The 20,531-nt window shown below is 38.6% G+C and overlaps 1 protein-coding gene across 4 annotated transcripts in view; it reads right to left on the reverse strand.

Moving 5' to 3' along the window:
• Positions 1–20,531, reverse strand: part of LOC111572926 (spectrin beta chain, non-erythrocytic 1) — a 192,966-nt gene that overhangs the window by 26,971 nt on the left and 145,464 nt on the right. For all 4 annotated transcript variants that reach the window (XM_055018549.1, XM_055018548.1, XM_023276818.3 and 1 more), the window contains 19 exons: positions 19,146–19,263; positions 18,811–18,969; positions 18,575–18,670; positions 18,183–18,389; positions 17,935–18,088; positions 17,695–17,846; positions 16,364–16,582; positions 16,173–16,253; positions 15,702–15,908; positions 15,387–15,598; positions 13,438–13,575; positions 11,821–11,941; positions 11,460–11,675; positions 10,071–10,490; positions 8,178–8,380; positions 7,908–7,998; positions 7,676–7,822; positions 6,081–6,344; positions 1,531–1,755 (listed from right to left, as the gene is read on the reverse strand). In XM_055018549.1, the coding sequence (XP_054874524.1) occupies positions 1,531–1,755; positions 6,081–6,344; positions 7,676–7,822; positions 7,908–7,998; positions 8,178–8,380; positions 10,071–10,490; positions 11,460–11,675; positions 11,821–11,941; positions 13,438–13,575; positions 15,387–15,598; positions 15,702–15,908; positions 16,173–16,253; positions 16,364–16,582; positions 17,695–17,846; positions 17,935–18,088; positions 18,183–18,389; positions 18,575–18,670; positions 18,811–18,969; positions 19,146–19,263 (3,430 nt within the window). The remainder of the gene's footprint in view (positions 1–1,530; positions 1,756–6,080; positions 6,345–7,675; positions 7,823–7,907; positions 7,999–8,177; positions 8,381–10,070; positions 10,491–11,459; positions 11,676–11,820; positions 11,942–13,437; positions 13,576–15,386; positions 15,599–15,701; positions 15,909–16,172; positions 16,254–16,363; positions 16,583–17,694; positions 17,847–17,934; positions 18,089–18,182; positions 18,390–18,574; positions 18,671–18,810; positions 18,970–19,145; positions 19,264–20,531) is intronic.

Raw genomic sequence — 20,531 nt, forward strand, 5'->3', positions numbered from 1 at the left:
CCATTTATCAGACCCAGAAAAGATGAAAACAGAATGAATCTCTGGATTTTCAACTTTCTGAAGCACCTTGAACTACTTATGCTGATTTTATGTGCCATACAGTGGAAAAAGCTACTAAATTCAGGCTTTAAGTCATCAAAATCACTTTTTTCTATATGTCCCATTTTCCTTTTTTAAAATAAACTTTAAATTATAAACACGTATATGTCTATTCATTGATTCAACTGTCAACCACAATTTTATTTGAATTGAAAAACTTCACTTATTGTGTCAAATATTGCTATTTGACAGAACTGCAATGAATTGTGATTAATTAATTACAAAGCCTGTAATTAATTTGATTAAATTTTTTAATCGCGTCCCACCACTAGTAATATTACTTTTCACTGCCAGTATTACTTCTTACTTTTCTGTTCTACTCTTAGCTTATTTACATTTTAAGTATTTAATACAGGCCAAAAGTTTCAAAGCAGAAAAAGATCATAGTTTCATTGGTGTACTTTGAAACAAAATAAACATGATTATTATATAAAGAGTCACTCACTGGAATAAACGTTTACCATAATTATCAGGTATTTGTACCTTGTTTCTTTACTCAGCTGTTTCTTTCTGTGATAGTTCTAGACATATGGACACAGTTGAGATTTATTGAGATTTTTGTTTGCAAACTCTCAAAAGCCAAAGAGCTAAAGTGAATAATGCAACTCTGACTAGTTTTTTTTTTTTTACTTTTGCACTGAAGTTGTGACTCTTGTACATCTTCTCAAACCTAAAACTAAACCCTCCTTTTCTTTTGTTAACATTTATTCAGCAATTGTCTGGTAACTTCAATGAATACCTAAAGGTAAATTGAGGAAAATGGTGCATATCAGTGAAAGTAAAGTATGATCCTGCAGTAAATACATCCCAGAATCCACAGAATTCATACTGGTTTTTAAGAAAGGCTGTGAACAGAAAATTGAAGTTGTTTCCAAATGTTTGGTCTGTAGTGTAGATATTACAGGTTTTAAAAAACATTTATCTACACCTTAACTCCTGTTTACAGTCATTTACATATTAAAAATATCTCCAGCGTGTGTGGAAACTGACAAAAAAGTCTCAAACGTGTTAATCGTAGTGAATAATTTTGGGTGCAAATAAATGAACAGTCGGTGTAACCAGTATGAAAACTGAGCAGGTTTTAACTTTACTATCGTTGATAAAAATGCTAAAACTTTTGATGATAATGCCACTGTAGTACCAGCTGGTTCACCTACCAACACTCCTGGAAACAGTAATGCAGTAAAAGTTACAGCACTACTTCTCCAAGTACTGTAAACATTTTCTATTTGTCAGTATTTTTATTTTATTCTATTATGTATAAAACATCAAATAGAAACCTACTTGGCAATCAAAGCCATCCTGATTCAAACCCTCTAATATCGTTTCCTTTTTCAGGCCCGTTCTTCAGTAAATGAAAGTTATTTCTGTGAAACCCGAGAGTATCTCTGACTTCTTCAACTCTAGTCTATCTGTCTCTGATCTACTTACGATCTCATCCTCCACGTCCCGGTTGAACTGGTGGATCTCGCGGGACGCCATCAGGTTGTCTCGTCTCTTCTTCAGCGGGTCCTGGAGCGACTGGAACTTCTTCTCCACGCTGATCCTCTGACCGTCCACCTCCTCGGAGCCTTTCCCCTCCTGGCTGAGGGCCTGAGACTGGCTCCGGAGCTCCTCCACCTCCTTCTGACGCACCTCCACCTGGCTCTCCAGGATCTGCAGCACAAAGAGGAACACAGGTTAAGGGTGGGACGGTAATTAAAGGGAACTATTCATACAAAATAAAAACTAAAAATCATTTCAACAGAATAATAGAGTAAATACAATATGTTTTGTTAAAAAAAAAAAGTCAAAATAATAAAGCATTTTCTGGGAATTCAAACAGGGATAGGCTCCAGCACCCCCCACGACCCTAGTGAGGAATAAGCGGTGTATAGATAATGGATGGATGGGAATTCAAACAAAAGATGGGAATTTTGATTTAAGATTCAATGTCCACTCCATTCTGCTGCTGAAATCTAGTTTAAAAACTATTTCAGTTTTTGAATTTATGCTCAAGTTTCCTCCTATTTTATATTAATATCTGGAGTTTAAAATTCATTTTATTTGTATTAATTTTTTAAAATAAATGTGACTGAGTAACATCAAATCATGAAAAATAAAATATACCTTAAAAGTTTTGATGTGGAGCAAAATGTCCACAGAGAGAGGAGTGAAAATCTAAAAAAAACCCCAATAATATCAATAAGAAATATAATTTAAATGAACCATAATTCTAAATGTGCAAACACTGTACTGGAACAGATAAGCTGCACATTAAAAAGGGAAAAAAATAATAGTTAAAAAAAGTATGCATGAAATGTAAACTTAAAATTTACTAAAAAATATTAAATAAACTTAATTTAACTTAGCTGACAGAAGAATCACACATTTAGGAAAAAAAACTAAAAAGAATTAAAGTAAAAATAATAAAATCTATGAAATTCAAAATGAATTAAAAATTTACAAATGTAAAGTAAAAATAATAATAATCTAGCTAAGAAAAGGGCAAAATTTGGGAAAAAACGTATTGATGAATTAATTTTAAAATTATTTTAAAACGTTGATAGAAAAGCTGAAAACAACATTAAAAAAAATAAAAATTTAAAAAATCTTAAAAATAATAGTTCAAAAATAAAAACATAAAAAAATGGCTAAATATTTGAATTAGACAGCGGAGTCACTTGTGTGGTCCTGACCCCCTTTCCTAAAAAAGGAGAATGAAAATATAAAAATGCAGTAAAAAAAAATCAACAAAAAAAGCCACTACAAAAGTTAAACCACATTCCTCAGAAGCCTCGTCTCATCTTCTTCTCTCTGTAGCAGCGTTAAACCTCCAAAAAGAGACTCAAAAACCGCCCAAATAAATAAAATAAAATGAGTCAGACAGTATGACAACAGTCGGCGAGTAAATAACAACAACAGCAGCGGCAAAAACAGGTAACGGGAGTCTAAAAATAAGAGCAGAGAGGAGGAGGAGAGGATTTGTTTCTGGTCTCTCTTTCTGTTTAACAGATCAAACACTCCGCTAATGATCCCCGTCCAACACACACACACACACACACACACACACACACACACACACACACGCACACACACACACACACAATCATCGTTTAAACGGCTGCAGCTCTGTCCCCATGAAAACACATTTCTACTATCTTTATGAGGACCCTCATTCATTCTAATTCATCCTCACACATCTTATTTCAGCCTTAACCGTCACTACTAACATAAATCCGGATTATAAACCACATGACGCCTCAAACTGAGAACATTCCAATGTCTAAGACTCAGTGTGGTCCTCACAGAGACGTGAATCTGCAAGCTTCTTTGGCTTGGTGTGGGCTCGTAGCACTTCAAATGAAAGATTACATAACTGCAGTGTGAGAGCAGAGTGTGAGATAAGCACCGGTGGATGAATTATGTAAAGGCTGCTTCTTGCCTGAGTGGAAAAATGGGGAAATTACAGATTCCTTTCAGGAATTTTAGAGCTTTGAATCATAAAAATTAGCACTGATTCATTTCACAATTCGTCAAACCTGCAGGAAAACATCAAAATTAAATCAATCGCTGCTTATTTCAGCTTGGAATGATTCAATTTAGAGGTGATGTTGCACCTGCAGATGAAATTAAATCATAATCAGCAGCTCAGACTAGCAATTTGACTTACGAAGCTCATTAGAGGTGAACATGGAGGAGTGATTCTGAAAACAAGGTTGAAAATTTACCTTCATGCAAACATGCTGATGCTTTTTTCTTACAATTTTCACTAGTTTTTAAAAAAGTTAAGGTTAATATCCTCTTTTATAATTGCCCTGCATGCTCAAGAATTACAACTTTGTTATTCTAATCTGCTTTTAGGCAGAAATATATGCGCAAAGACACATCTCTACTTCAAACAGTAGAAAATGTCAGATTTTGGTGCTGCTTTCAGGTGTTCTATGAAAGAAATAGGATAGAAGAGGAACATTTTACAGGTGAGGCCTTGTCTTACAGCAATTTAAGGTTCAAATACTTCGAATTTTATATACCCGTTTGCACATTTGAAAGGCATGTTGTCTTTAAAAGTCTCCATAATTACACCATTTATCAGCAAGCAACTGTAAAAACAGAATGAATCCTTGGACTTTCAATTTTCTGACAGTCTTTAAATGCATCATTGGTGACTCGGTTCAGAAAATTAACCAAATCTAAGCTTAAAATTGTGATATTTCATCAAAAATCACTTGAATTATACATGTCTCATTTAAAAATGGTTTGTTTTAAGCAGATTCTGTAAAAAACTAGAAATTCTGCACTCTTGGGTGTAACTGTGAAACCCTCAGTAACTCAGCTGTGATCAACAATCACAGACAGAAATTCAGAGAGTAGACAAATATGGAAATAAATTAGAAATATAAGTAGTAAAACGTCTTTGTTGTATTAAGCCATATGTTTCTCCATTATTGGTAACACCTGTGCACATTTGGAATAATGCTGCAGTCCTATATCGATTGCAGTTTTTAATTTTTTTTTCAAATTAAATGAACAAAAAAATTCTGCTTTTGTTGTTTTTATATGATCTCTGTCAGTATGAGTGCACCATACTGTACATAAGACATGTTTTCATAGAGGTGCAAGACTTTCTCTCACCGTAAAAATAACTCCACTGTGAGGAAAAAAGTGACAGGAGCTAAAAAAAATCCAAAAACTTGATATTTAACTAAAACTACTGTATCTTAAATATAGACTGCAGATTTGTTGTGATTATTTTAATTGTGTATAGACCTGATGCTTGCATTACCAAGACTGATTTCCGTGTTCCAATATGGCCGCCAAGCTGACGAGTCACTACTAATCAACGGCAGCTGTCAATAAAGATTCATTGTGTGAAGTTATGGATGTTTTTGAAATGTCTGTCCAGGTATTCCAGATGAAAAACACCCTCTTCTGGCACTATAATAGTAAATATTTACATGTTAAATAAACAAATAATAACAATACCTGTCAGCAGGCTGATACTTGAAGTCTACATCTGGTGAGTGAAACTAATAGTGAACAAAAACTACAGCTGAGTGTGATGGAAACGGCATTAATTTCACAGATTTTGGATCATAAACTGAAGCGGTTTTTGGTGTAAATTAAAAGTTGACCAGATAATATTGCAAGATGAACGTCTTAAATAAATTTCATGGAAAGTCGTGGTAGTTTTCATCTTTAGGGCAATAAACTACTTAAAGTTGTAGCTGCAGGCAAGCAACAGAGATGCAGAAATTAATTACTTCCTGCTGAAAAAAAGGGTGATTCTATTGTCTAGTTCAGTGGTCACCAACCTTTTTTGCACCATGGATCGGTTTTAAGCAAGACAATTTTCTGCGGACCAGTCATCGCACACATAACAAATAATAATAGTTTCTTTTTCTTTCTCAAATTAAAAAAAAAGTGTCCTAAATGAATAAAATTACGTTTTACTGCTAAATATGTATTTACTTCTTACTTACTTCTGTTTCAGCCTCTCCCTCTTTTCAAAGAAGCTCTCTAGAGACGTTTGTTTTTTATTAATTTTGTTGGGGTTAGACTGACGACTTCATTTAATGGGATGAAAACTGACAAAGCGTGGGAAAAAAACACAGATGGAAGATGATCTAGTCATTTTTCAAAATAAAACACTGTGTAGACTCCACAGAAACTAAAACAAAAACTAATACATTTTTATTCTTGGTACCAAACAACCCATGGTCCGGTAGCGGTCCGCCGCCCGGTGGCTTAGGGGGTCAAAAGCTTAAAAAGTTGGAAATGTGAAATTAAACAATCCTTAAAAGCAACTTATTAAACCTGCACTATGTGAATAAAATGGAAGTAGAAGTAGTTCCCTTTTTGTTTTTTGATTCTCAGTGGAAGAGAAACTCTGCTGTCAAACTGAAAAGACTTTAAAGGAACTGAGTTTGTTCCCAGAAACACGTGTGAATGCAGACAGAGAAACTCAGGACACTGTTTAACATCCCTGACTGACTTCTGACCTGCTGCTTCTTGAGCAGGATGTTGACCGAGGTCAGGTCTTTCCCGTAGTCGTCGGACTGCAGCTGTCCGTCCAGGTTTCCCAGCCACTTGTCCAGATCGGCGCAGCTCTGAGTGAACAGCTCGGCCTTGTTGGCGTCGAACAGACACTTGGCCTTGGTCTGGGTCGTCGACTCCAGGTCCTGCCACATTGTCTTCAGCGACGCCAGCTTCTCCTTGACCATCGCCTCCGTCTCTGGTTTCTCTGCCATCAGCGTCTGACCGTCCTGGAGGGAAGTTTTAAACACTCAGTTTCTACCAACAGATCTGAATTCAAAAGCCTCTTATTTATTATACTGTTCACTGTTTTTTACCACACTTGACCTACTGTGCAGATATATAATATATTATATCCAGTAAAAATATGACCACACAGCTATTAATATAGTGCATAACGTAAACAATAAAGTGGCAACATGCGACTGTTCAGAAGCAACATTGGAAACTATGAATTAAGAGGAAAGTCATTTTCTCGTACCACCATTAAGAGCAGATGTTTATCAGTTTGTGGGATAAAATTATGGAAGAGTGTGGATGAATGTCAAAATGAGCACAATAATTTAACAAAATGACTGCTTAAAAATCTAATAATGTGGAAGGTGTTATTGGGGCTTCTAAAGAGGTATAAAAGTATTAAAGGTTTAAAGCAAACAGGAAAAAGTAAGACATTAGCCGTACAAACATGTAGCTGGTAGGAGCTAGGAAGTTAAACTTCATCCTACTTGTTTTCAGAAATTATTTTAGGATCTTGCTGTTTTTTCATTTTGTGTTTTTTCATTTTTTGCATTTATGATACTGTGGCATGTCTGAAATTTTTTTTAAAAAAGCTCTTAGACATGATAGCTTCACCAACGAAGACCCTAAAATGCTTCAAAAATAGTGGCAGGACCAAAAAAATACTAATTTGATTCAAATTTTTGCTGTTCTAATACTAAACCCTAAACCTTTGCAGGTTTTTGCAGTGTGTTTGTGTATACATGCTTTATTATCCTGATTACAGAAACCTAGATGAGCTTTAAAAACACAAATAACCACCCTGTGGCACTGAGAAAGAAAGAGATGCATGTAGACTGATTACTGGCCTAGACAATTATTGCAGTCGATATCTGACATTTTTGAAATCATCAGTATCTGTAGGTTGTTGGTCAATTACTGCTAAATTAAATGTGCTACTTCAGGTCTGATGCAGCCTCCACTCTCTGTCTTTAGTCACTCTGTGGTCTCAGAAAAATGTCTCTCTAACAGCAATAACAAGAACACAAATCAGGAAATTAGCGTCTCTCACAGTGGCATTAAGGGACTTCCAGGGAGCGATATGAGCGTTGCAGGAGCACTGGGAGAAGAGCATCACTGCACAAGCACACTTTTTTGATTTTTATAGGTGCAGTTGCAGAATTTATCAACAATTCTAGCATTAGATGAAGACTGATTCCAGTTTGTAGAAGACAGGTTGCAGGATGTTGGTTTAACAACATGTACAGTGGAACAAGTCAAATGCTTCAGGCAAACAGCATGTATTCTTAGAGAAAAGTCTTAATTTCTCAACCTCCCTTCTTACCTTGTCGATCTTGTCCAGCCACTCCTTGTTGGACTGCAGTTCAGCCATGAACGCCTGGTGTTTGAGCCACTTGCTGTGCAAGTTCCTGGCCTCATCGTACGACATGTCCTGAGCCGTCAGCATCTTCTCGTTGATCCACAGGGACAGCTGAGGACACAGGACCAGAAAATTACCTCGACTAGTAGCCACAGGGACAAATACCCATCAAAATCAAGATATATCTCTGTTTTACCTCCTGGCAGTCCTGCAGGAACTTCTGCAGATCTCTGTTGTCCTTCAGCCTTGCCAGCAGGTCGCTGGCTGCTGCTCGGTTCTTCTTGTGTCTGTAGAACAAAATAAAATGTTTATTTTCCAGAACTTATTCCCAGTTTTACATTTAGGGGTACGAAACCGTCATATTTGCAGCTTGTGTTACTGCCATTAACAGGGAAGGAAATCAAGTTTATCTTTACATTTCAGAGGCTTCAACCACCAACTAGATGTCTTCAAATATCTCTGTCACCTCTGGTCGATGGAGTCCACCTTCTCCTGAATGCGCTCAGCGCTGATGTTGCCGTCGGCCACCAGGCGGCGTCCGGTGTCGACCACGCCGCTGATCTTCTCCTCGTTGGCATCCATCGTGGTCATGAAGTCCTCCTGCTTCTTGATGGCGGCTTCAGCTCCCTCCAAAGTTGTTGGCATCTCAGTGTGAGCCAGGACGTACTCCTGAACCACAAAATAGAGGAGGTGGTAGTGTCCACTGGGTGTAATGACAAAGTTCAACCACCTTCCCACACAAATCTGTTTAGTTTTCTCTCTATTCTTTGATTTTCGTTGAGATATTGGATCATTTCAAGAAGTTTCAGAGGCAAAATCAGCATTTGGTGGAGCTGTCAACAACTCAGATTTCTGAAATGTGAGCTGAATACAAGTTGGTTTTTGGAAAAAGCCACAAAAGTTGGAAACCACTCATTTAATCTTCAACTATGCATTATATTATCCACTGTGTCAAATCTGCATCTATCAGATAAATGTAAAAAGTGGAGCATAAACTCCAATATTTCTCTCTGAAATCTAGTGGAGTGGAAAAGTTGAGAAGCAAAAAATGTAAATGTGGATGCACAGTGCTTGAGTAAATGTACTTGGTTTCTTTTCACCACTGTTTGGAATACAGATTATTTAAAAGTGGTGTAATGACAGCCATTAACCACCTGATGGCAGCCTCTGACCTTCTCAGAGTGAAAAGGAAGCCAACCAGTTATGGTGGATGTGATGTTTAATCTGTGTGAGGTTCAACTAAGCCCAGCTTCTATTCTATACCGTCACTACTGCATCATCTGAACCCTGTTTATCACGTTGGGTTTAAAAGTATCATGAGGCTTAACGTCCTGACAGACAGGAAGAACAAATATTCATCACGTGATATTCATCTATCAAGCTCTTCTGTTGAAGCTCATATCTCTGCTCACATTTAAACCTCTTTACAACATCTCCCGGTATGTTTAAGAATAGTTTTCAAGATTTCACTGGTTATCTTTGAGACCCTTCATGGCCTCTCTTTCAGCTATATCTCTAAGTTTGTAGTACAAATTTTTGTGATCCTCGTACAGAGGTTTTATGTCGTTTCCACGGGTCCGACTGAAAACTAAAGAGAACAGGGCATTTGGAGTCAAGGCCCCCGAGGCTCTGGAATCAGATCAGCTGATTCGAAGTCATTTTTGACAAAAAACCTTGCAACAAGAACCAACTTTGTGTTCACTAAACATCCTCAGGCTTTAAGTCTAGAAAAAGACCTCTGATGACATGTTACTGACAAGTTTCTCCTGCAGTCTGTGGTTCAGTTTAAACCCTAAAGAGCTCAAATTCTGGACATTTACAGGCTCATAATTGTAATCTGGGGGTCTACTAGAACATGTTAACAAGCTTTAATGTTCAACCAACACATTGTTTTTCTCATACTGCATATCTCAAACCCTATGTTTATTCTCCTGTCTCTTTAAGATCCCCCTTCCTCTGATTGGTCAGTTGCCCAACAAAAACCAGGTAATGCTGGTTAGTGATCCCAGATGTTCATGCTACTCTAATGAGGAATTAATGTTGGACAGTGAGGAAGCTGCACAGTCCTTGTTTGAGGGCTAAACCAGCCACTAGGGAGGAGTTATGCAAATGTGTTACATGATGATGTAGATAAGTAACAGAAGAGAAACAGGACTTTAAAAGAGGTATTTCAGGAAGTTAAGGAACTGTGTTTTCTGTAATTTAGAGACAACCTCACTTTGACGCAGAATTTGTATGTTTGAAGATCTTTTTCATGCACAGGAAAGCAGTTTCATAACCACTGAATGGAGGAACCCAGAAGAAGGAGAATATGGGCTCTTTAAGTAAATCTAAAGTGCAGGTGTGCTGACGTGTTTACCTGGTTGTTGAGGAAGGCCTCGGCCTGCTTGGTGTCCCTGAGGAACAGCTGGTAAGCGTGGGACTGAGACAGCAGGTTCTGCCGGTTCTCCCACATCTTGTGCAGCTCGTTCCAGCCGGTGTCGAGCGCCTGCAGCCGCTGTCGGAGGAACATGTACTGGGCGTCCGTCTGGCCCTGCGTCACCATCTCGCCCATGTCCCGCATCTTCTGGTAGTCCTCCTCGTAGTTGCGGATCTCGTTCTTGATGCCCTCGTGCTGAGCCAGCAGCTTCTCGGCCTCGGCCAGCGTGTTGGGCATGTCCTCGGAGGCGATGGCCGTCTGTGTCCGCGACAGCCACGACTGGAAATCATCCAGTTCACGCAGGAACTGCTGCAGCTTACTGGCCTCACCAAGGGACTCTTCACGGTTCTTCATTGTGTCCTGGAAACAAAACCAAGGGGAAAATGAATGATAGTTATAGCTAGCTAAGCATGGGGTTATTCTAAAATCATCAGATGCCTTCTGCTCAATCATCTCTCATGTACTTGAAACTTTTTCTTTATCATAAACGATGAATATTTAAAATGGTATCTGTGAAATTTTACACTATTATATCACATACCTTCTGGGATAATTTCTTTAAATTAATTCCTGTAAACCCACTTTCAGCATGTTTTTTTGCACACTGAAATTTGAGGATGTTTCAACAACAATATCTCAGGAACTAATACAGATAAACATCTGAACTTTTTGCTGTTATTTCTCATCATGTCATGGATTCAGAATGTGCAATATTGGACAAGTAGATCAAATAATCTCTGATTATGGGTGAGTTGAAAAATGAAAAAACAATAAAAACACACATATTAACAAATAAATTGACAATGCAGAAGTCAACCAGTGATATTTTCTGAACTATATGTAGCTGCAGGTCAAGATAATCCAAAAAAAAATATTTATGAAACACCTAAATAGTGACAGTTATACTAAGTTAAACTTTCATAACTGATCGAGCAGGTTGACAAATTGTACTTCAAAAACAAAAATATTGCTAGATAGCCTTATCCAAATAGAGCAGAATTCTTCTACAAATATCTTTAGAATATCTACAATCAATGCAATAAAATTTCAGGCAAATCAGAGATGGTTGAGCAGAAATTATTATGAAAATTTGATAGTTTGAAATGGAATTGTTTTCTGATAAGATTATTGTGATATGAACCAATAATGCTCCAGTTAAGAGTCGTTGGAGACAAAATACCCAACATAACTGTTCATAATCAAAAATTACATCAGGTCAAGTCATTATTTTGTGTTCAGTTCACATATTGAGGTCATATTTTCAGGTAACTTCAGACCTCTTCTTTTTTGTAGGACTGCATTTTATATTTGACTTGAAATCTCAGGTACCTTCATCTCCTCCCAGACGCCGGTGATCTCAGCCAGACGTCCTTTGATGGCCTCAGACTGCTCCGGGTGCTCGGAGGCCAACCGGTCCGCCTCTTTCCCCAGGTCGCCCAGCTTGTCCTCGATGGCTGCCAGGTCGCGCTCCATCCCGGTCAACTTCCTCTGCAGAGCCATGACGCCGGCCAGGTCGTTGCCGAGCTCCTGGGTCGACTCGATCACCTGGAGGTGGATGAGTGAGTTATCTCCATCATTAAGAACCTTTCTCATGTCAGAAGTATTGATAAAGCAAACCAAAACAGTTAATCTTTGTTTTTTTTAATTCATCTGAGCTCTAAGTGTCTGCTGTGGCATCTTCTATCAGTACCTTGGTCTTCTCCTTGATCCAGGACTTGGTTTCGTTGCACTCCAGATGGTAGTTCTGGACTCCCAGAGCCGAACTCAGACTGTCCTTCTTCTGGTCCACCAGATCTCTGAACTGACTCCACCTGGACAGATGAATGAACACCTTCAGCATCTCTACATTAGCCCTGTTTAAATCTCACTTGGTCCACCTGATCAGCTTTATTTCAGCTTTTTTAGCAGCAATGAAAGTCAACTAGATCAGTCCTCTAGTTCTTGCATCTTCATTCATATGTTCAGTCTCTTTTACGTTTTGTTTAACCAGGTTTATTTCAGCTTAATTTGAATTCCAATCTCAGTTGTAACATGAATTAAAGAAAGTTTATCCAACTTGTTCCATCCTGTCAGCTTTACCTCTTTATTCTCGCTTATTTACTGTTTGGATTGAAAGTTAAGTACCTGTTTAATACCAGTTTATTTACCTGTGAATCAATAAATAATTACTTGTTTTATCTGCTGTTGTTCAATGTTAACCATGTTTTTAATCTAATTAAATGATCAGCTTTCAACTTTGTTTAAACTTACTACAGTGAAATAAAGATACGATGTCTGTCTAAATTTTGTTCACCTTCTTAAAATTTCCTTGTTTTCTTATTCAGTTAATTTCTTGATTTATTCTCATTTCAACCCTAGTCTGATTAGCTGCTAAATCTTAATTAATTAGCTGATAAATTACAGTAAATTATCGGCTTAGTCACAGTATCATGAGCTAAATTATGCGTTAAATGAGGTTTAGTTTCCTTTCAGCCTTGGTGCATGTCCATCAGGTTTATGGTCACATCACATACAGTATATACCATATAATCTCAGTTTTTAGAAGTATAATGAAAGCTGTGTGGTTAAGACGGAGTAAATAAACAAACAAACCAGATATTCCCAGTTCAGAGGAGTATTATGTAAATTGCATCACTGAAGATTAAGTAAACAATCTGACATTCCTAGTTTTTCTAAGTATAATCCCAGCTATTTGGCAAAAACTTGATAAACAACTCCATAATCCCAGGTTATAATAGTATAATATCAGTTACCTGATAAAAGATTGGGTAAACAAACCCATAATCTTAGTATATATGACTGTGATCTCACTTACACAGCTAAAACCTGAGTAAACAACTCAATAATCGTAGCTTATATGATCATAACCTCAGTTATCAGGCTAAAGACTGGGGAAACAACTTGATAATGCCAGTTTATTTAAGTAAAAACTTGGTTAAGTCGTTAAAGACCAGGTAAAAGACTTGATAATCCCAGTTTAGGATTTCTAATCTTGATTTATAGGAGTATAAAATCAGTTATGAAGCAATAATCCCAGTTTAATATGAGTATAACTTTGATTATATGGTCAAAGACTGGGTAAGAAACCCAATAATCCCTGTTTATATGAGTGTAATCTCAGTTATATAGCTAAAATCTGGGTAAACAATCCAGTAATCTCAGTTTTTATGAGTATAATCTCAGTTACTCATTTAAACACAGGGTAAACAACTCATTAATCCCCATTGATACGTTTGTAATCTTAGTTATGTAGTCAAAACACCTAATAATCCCAGTTTATGAGCCGCTTCAGTCCTGCTTCTTTCACCTGGTGTTGAGTTTGTCCTGCTGGGCTTTGATCTCCTTCTCACTGGGATGTCCGCTATGGATCAGCTGCCTGGCGACCTGGTTCACCACGGCAACCCGGGATGCCTGGTTGTTCATCTCTGGCTCCAAACTCTCAAACCTGGACAAGAACGGTTAAATTGCAACATTTAATTCAGGAAGAAGTCATTTTTTAAAATATCTAACAAGGTTATTTACATTTTTTTGGTGAAACCTGTATAAAGAAGACTGTTTTTATATGTGTTCAAATATGCTATAGGTTTTGTTAGGTTTAGTCAGCTGGTTTGACGTTTCCAAGTGTCATAAATGCTCAGCTTTGATTGCATTTTTCACCAGCACACACGCTGTTAACCAGCATCTGTGGAAGGATGCATGTGATGCTTTGTGGTCCAACAACATGGAGACAAGTGGATGAAAACCAGAGTAGAAGGCTGCAGTGAACGAACCGTGAAACCACAATATAAAACACACAAACAGACACATTCTGCCTGTGAAACAGTGTGGAACCTGCGTCTGCTGTCAATAACACTTTACTGCTCTGGTTCCCACATTCTCAACAACAACCAGCACAAACCGGATTCAAAGTGTCACACGGCTGCTTTTATGTCTAAATCCAACAGCCGCAAACTGTTTGTCTACGATCCGGCTGATGAATTTCAGTGTGCAGGTTCGGCTCGTCAGAAGGAAGCAAAGTTCTCTGGTGTTGGTAGATTTAAACAGAGCACACAAAAAAAATTTTGTGATGCTTTTTCACCCATATGTTTTGCTTGTTTTCTAATATTGTCTCACCACAGAGTTTCAAAATGCATTGGACTGAATCAGATAATCAGTTCTATAACGTTAGTGCATCCACGAAGGCAAAACTCCTCCCTTTACTGTGAAATTTTAGCGTTTTTTCAGGCAGAAAGATCTGTTTGTATCCTCCCTCAGCTCTGTTCAACCTCCAAAGACTCTGCCCAAATCATAATTATTATAATTTACAGATTCCAGAAGCTGCCTGATTATTTCACTTTGGGGGCTCATGTTAAGTTTTTATCCTTTAATAGGATGCAGAAGCACTTCATGCTTTAAAAAGTGAAATCAAAAAATAGAGGATATTTGTCCTTTGCATCTTTTTGTGACCGTGTTGTGTCGTTGGGACTGTTTTGCTGCAAACTGTCTGCATTGTGCTGTTACTAAAAGCCACATGCATTCAGTTGATGATGCAAAAAATGCATATTTTTGGTCCCAGTTTGCTGCCAAGATCACTAAAGGGATTTTCATGTTTCTTTCATTACAGGACAGAGTCAGACCTTCTTGAGTATCAAGTTAAAATGAATGAATTTTAGAGTTCTAATGTGCAGCTGGTGTCAGGTTAGAAATAAAGAGCTGCAATGAGTCACTGAGTGGGAAATTAAATACATTATCTTACACTATGAACAGTTTCCTACCAGTATTCCTCTCTTGCATCATTTGCAGCAACAGTGTTGTTTTTTGCTGTAATATCTTTGCTATATTTTTCACAACTCTCCATTAAAACTATCAGTTTCTCTTTGCTGAAATAAGCAACACATGACTGGTGAATTGCGCATCAAACACTCTCATCAACTGGACCGTTTACAGAGTCTGGTCAAGAAAATCTGGTTATTTCTACATGGGACGTTAGCTTTGCCGGTTCAGCTACCATACAGAAAGTCTGGCTACGTTGAACCTGCTTCGTAGTATACCCTTTGGTTCAGGTAAAGGTTAAGAGATATCTTTATGACTAGAAATTACTGTTGGTGGAACAGCACTGACAATATGTGTTGAAATAAACGTCAATAAGTTAATGTATTCTGTAAAAATGGTTTGTTTTCCATCATTTTTCCATTGACCTGAGTGTCAACAGAGGAATGATCAAGGTATTAATAACGTGTTTAAAAGTCTTCAGCAAGTCTATGATTCTTTTCTTACCGGTGCTGGACGACCTCCAGGTCCTCCAGTTTCTCTGGGATCTCCATACTGTTGAGCCACTGCTCCTTCTCGTCAATCCAGACCTCGCAGGCGTTGGCTTCGCTCAGCATCTTGTAGAGCGCCAGAGCGTCCTGCAGTGCCTGTTTCCTGAGCCTCGTCAGCTCGACCACCTCCTTGTAGCGCTCCTCGATGCCTGCCAGCCGACTCTGAACCTGCAGAAGACAGAAATCTTGATATCCGACTTCCAAGCAAACTTGTATTTGTAACAACAAAGGTCCAGAGTGGCTAAAAGTAGAGTGTTTGGTGGAGTTCTACCTCCTCAGAGTTGGCCTTCTCTGGCGGCAGCGTCCGGGACTGTTCGTGCAGGGCGTCGATGACAGGTCGGTAGCTGGCGATCTCCTCGGCTACATCCTTGTGTTTCTTCACCAGAGCCTGAGTGGAGAACTCGTCATGACCAACGTCGACGCTGGAAACGATCCGTAGAACGTCCAGCATCCACGTGTCGATGTCGTCAGCATCAGCCTGCACGGAGAAAATGCGCTTAGTTTCATATAAGACCTACTCGTGACAGTAATCTTTCTGTTTCTGGTCCTAGCAGAAGTAATGTTTGGTGATTTTCCTATTTTTTTTTAAACTAAAGCAGTAGGTTGAGTATTCAGCTGCTGGATATTAACAAAGAAGCGCATGGTACAAGGTAGAAGACACACTTGGAGCAGCAAACATAAAGCAAAGTTTTGTGCTTTCCATTGTAACCAATGAGCTCCTATTAACTATGAATGTTTTTACCTGGAACTGGTGCTGGTTGCAGGCCTCCTGCAGACGAGCTTTACGAACAGCAGAAAGACGCTCCAGAGCCGCCCACTGCTCCTACAGATGGAAACAATGGCAGGAGAGTGTCAGGAAAACATACAGTTTTATTAAGCTTTAAAAGGGATTTTGTTTGTTTTTGCTCTGACTTCAGCACAGGTGCAGCGTACCTGGATGTCCTGGTTTCGTTCTTTAATCTTGTCGGCTCCAAAGTGGTTGTTGGCCACCAGCTCTTCGCCCTGTTTGATGGTTTGCTGCAGGTGGGCGGCTCGACCGCTCATCTCGTCCTCGAAGGCTTTGTGCTGACTCAGCAGTCGCAGAGCGCCGGTAAGATCTTTCCCATAATCCTCGGAGGACAGAATCTGTTCCTTCTCCCTGATCCATCCCTCCTACAGTCCACAAACACATTCAAACTCAAGTGAGTCACAGTTTAATTCTGAAAATCAGCTCCACTGTACCCTCATCAACACCGCTCATCTTCCAGTGTGCTGATTTGATTTAAACTGGATGATATTTCACACTAGCAGTTACATCAAATGTGATATGATTTAGCATTAATGTTCAGTTTGGTAAAGTTTCCAGAGAGTTTCAAAGAGGTTGAACCTGGATATTTCAGCCATGTATCCATAAACTGACTATTTAAAAAAAAAAAAAATCATTCCTATGTTTTACAAACCTCCGTAATTTATCAATCATCGTAGCTATTTCTATTCTATTATCCTTTATTTTATTTGTTACTAATTATTTTTTACAATGACAAAGTAATATAGTTATCCATACACACAGCTTATCCAAATATTTAGCTACCAGTTCTGTTTTATTATATGTAAACAGTGCATCATTTTAGCTTGTGTTACCTATTTAAGGTGCATTATTTTCACTAACTAGTTCTTACTTTAGCTAACTAATTAGTCTACTATTTGATCTTTTAATTCAAATAGCTATTTAAATCATTTTTCTATTTAATCCATCATTTTATCTAACGATTAATCCATTATCTATTAAAATTAACTATTGATTAGGTAATCAGAAAGTTTAGTATTTTAGCAAATTACTTTTTTAAAGCTTTCCCCCTCATCGTCTTCTAGTTAACATTTTAGTCCATTATTTTATCTAACCAGTTATGACTTTTAGCTAACCAGTTAGTCCATTATGTTAGTTAACTACTTATGACTAGCTAGTTAGTGCTTTTAGCCAAAATTTAATCCAAAATGTAAGCATAATTACTTTTTTTAATCAAATTAAAATTTCAGCGTTTTCAGCTAATCTTTTCATGCACTACTTGGAAACGAGTACTGGCACTCCTGTTGGCAATCACTTCCATAAAATATCAGAATAAAGTGCAAACAACTTACATGGGCAGCATATTGTAAAGCAAATTATCGAACACTGTACTAATTAGCAGTGTGTCTTAAAGCCAGAAGGAATGAGCTGAGCTGAGGTTAACATTTGATTTAACTGTCTAGAGAAGCAGAATAATGAGAATAAAGGGATGAACGACCTCTTCAGCCATTTCCCAGAAGAACTTCCAGAGGCGGCGGGACTCCTCGAGGCGAGCTCTTCGCTCAGCCGCCAGCTGGCTCAGCTCCTGGTAGCAGAACTCCATGTGAGCGACTCGATCCCTGATGATCTGAGGATCACAGGGCTTGTAACCTGAGGGGCACGACAGTAATGTTATTTATTTATTTCTACCGGAACAAGAAATAGCTAAAACCTCAACTGCGACGTTTGTGGGCTGTACCCTCGGTGTCGTTTGCGAACTTCTGAGCGTTGCTGTTGACGTTTCGGACCCGGTCGGCCTGGATGCCGATGTCGGCCTCCACCAGAGCGTGTTTCTGAAGCAGGTCCTCGACGCCCAGCAGGTGTTTCCCATAATCCTGAGAGAGCAGCAGCATCTGCAGGCAGAGAAACCAGGGTTAAAACATCAATAAACCAGGTCCTGATCCATTTTTTATGCTGTATCTAGAACATGTTGAATCTGCTGGAGACCTTCATCTCGTCCATCCAGTCCATGATGTAGAGCATCTCCTGGAAGACTCTCTGCAGGCCCAGGTTGGACTCCAGCCTCTGCCTTCGGGCCTTCAGCAGCTCCAGCAGATACTCCCACAGTCGGATCACGTTGTCCTTCCTGGCCGTGATGCGTTTGATGTCATGGTAACTCTCCGCCTCCAGCTCCTTCGCCACGGCAACCACCGCCTGCGCCACAGAAACAGAGGATGATAAAGTTTCTAACCAACCACACAAGGTTTGCCTCATATCAGGAAAGCTTTAACTGATTCTGATGTGTGCCAGGACCAATCAATGTTTGTGTATATTTCATTAAAGACATAGTTTAACTTGATTGTCATTAAACAGAAGAGAGATGCAGGCGATGGACCGACCTGAACTCGCTCCTCGTAGGCTGCGATGTCTGTTTCTATGGCTTCATGTTTCTTTGTAGCAGCTTCCACGGCCTGGAGGTCGAATCCAAAGTTATCCTGAAATAGGACAGAGGATAAGAATCAAGGAGAGGAAAGAGGAATGTATTGATCCGTTATTAAACAGATTATCTGACATTTATTTACTTCACAATGAAAAAAATCAACAAAAACTAAACATGTAAAGTCGTGTCAGTTACCTGGGAGACGAGTCTCTGGTTCTCACTCAGCCACGTCTCTCTCATGGCGGCTTTGCGGTCGAAGCGTCGGGCGAGTTGCTCTAGTTTCTCCTGACGAATCAGCTCCGTCCTCAGGGCTAACTCACGCTCGTGTTCTGCCTTCTCCAGACGCTCCCATGCCTAAAACAAACGCACCCAACCCAAACACGATGAGCACAAGTGACTCTCACAAACAGATCTTTAAAACTTAAAACCCAGCTTTCTAATTTGTTTTTTTAATACGCTAGAAGACACATCATGAGTGAAAAGAGTCCAAATATGTTTCTAACTGAGCAGTTTCAGGTTCAGATTTTTACCTTATTGATGTCAGAGATGAGTTTTCCTTCTCTTGGAGTGTAAACTTTCTGGTTGTTGGCTCTCATCTTACTCTGGATGGTGAACAGAAGAACCTCCAGGTTTCCCTTCTCTGTGAACCTGCAAACACAATCATCACTTAGACCATCATGAAGATTATTTGAAATGTTTCTCCACCTTAGATTTTGTTCACTTTATTAGACTTTATTATTTGGAATCCAAAACTGAGTCCTGTAAAATATTTTTTGGCTGAATTTGTTAATTTTTTGTCAGACCCGAGAATCTTTGTAATTTCAACCCCAAAGAATACATCGTACTTGGGAAACCATTTTAAAGGTTCAATATCTCCAGAAATTTAGCTCCAACATCCATGAGTGCAGAGTGCAAATTATTATGTACTGGCACTTAAAAATGGGGAAAAGTGCAAGACTTTCAAATTAGGCTGGTATTGGGGACCCAGAAAGTTCTTGTATGTGCATATTTATGGACGGATCTATATTTTCTTCTAAAAATGCAGTCTTTGGTCGACATATCACCAACTTTTGAGGCCTCTAAAATCAGTAGAATTTGGCATGAAGCAACCATGGCAAGAAAAGGTTCCAGTTTTTTGCTATTTTGATGAAATGGTGGACTCCTTGGTAGGAAACAAAAACTGGAGTTTATAGAGGTCTATATGTTGTCCTTATATGTGTAAAGTTACAAGATGATTCCATTTTGACATTTTGACTTTATGGCAGATTTAAAATCTAAAAAAAAATTATAGTTCTGGTGCTCATGACTTCTGAGAAATGGACTGAAAAGTCAAATTATGAAGAATTTAAGTGATTTAACTACAAAAGTTAAAAGATTTACAGGTTTATGCACAACGCTGAGCTGTTTTGAACCAACTCTGTGGATGTTAAGAAGTTATTTTCAGACATTTGACAACAAATATGGATAAAGATAAACCAACAGAAGCATCTTAAGCTCCAATTAATGGCTGGAAAACAGGGTTCTCTGCACGTCTTCCAGCTAAAATACGTGCTTCTCTTCTTTTGACTCAGACTAAGAAAGTGTTGAAAAAGGCTGTAAATTGAGCATCATATTCATCATATTCACTCCTACTGTATGCTCATGTGGATCAACAACATAGACAAGCGTTTTGTTTGGGTTGAGAGCTTTAAAAAGTCACATTTCTTGATGATGTTCAATCCAATAACAAAAGCCAGTTTTTCCCAGTTTTTTCTGCAGCTGCTGCTCTGAAATCATTTCCCAACCACATCAGCTCTGAGTCTTTCCATGAAAAAACATCCTCTGCATTTCTGCTCAGAGTGACTCAGCTGCTTTTCTTGTTCTGTTTGTTCTGCTCCTTCAGTGAACGTGGGAGGAAAATACTGCGGTTTAACACA

The sequence above is a fragment of the Amphiprion ocellaris genome, chromosome 16, assembly GCF_022539595.1.
Source record: "Amphiprion ocellaris isolate individual 3 ecotype Okinawa chromosome 16, ASM2253959v1, whole genome shotgun sequence".
NCBI classification, from domain to species: Eukaryota; Metazoa; Chordata; class Actinopteri; family Pomacentridae; genus Amphiprion; species Amphiprion ocellaris.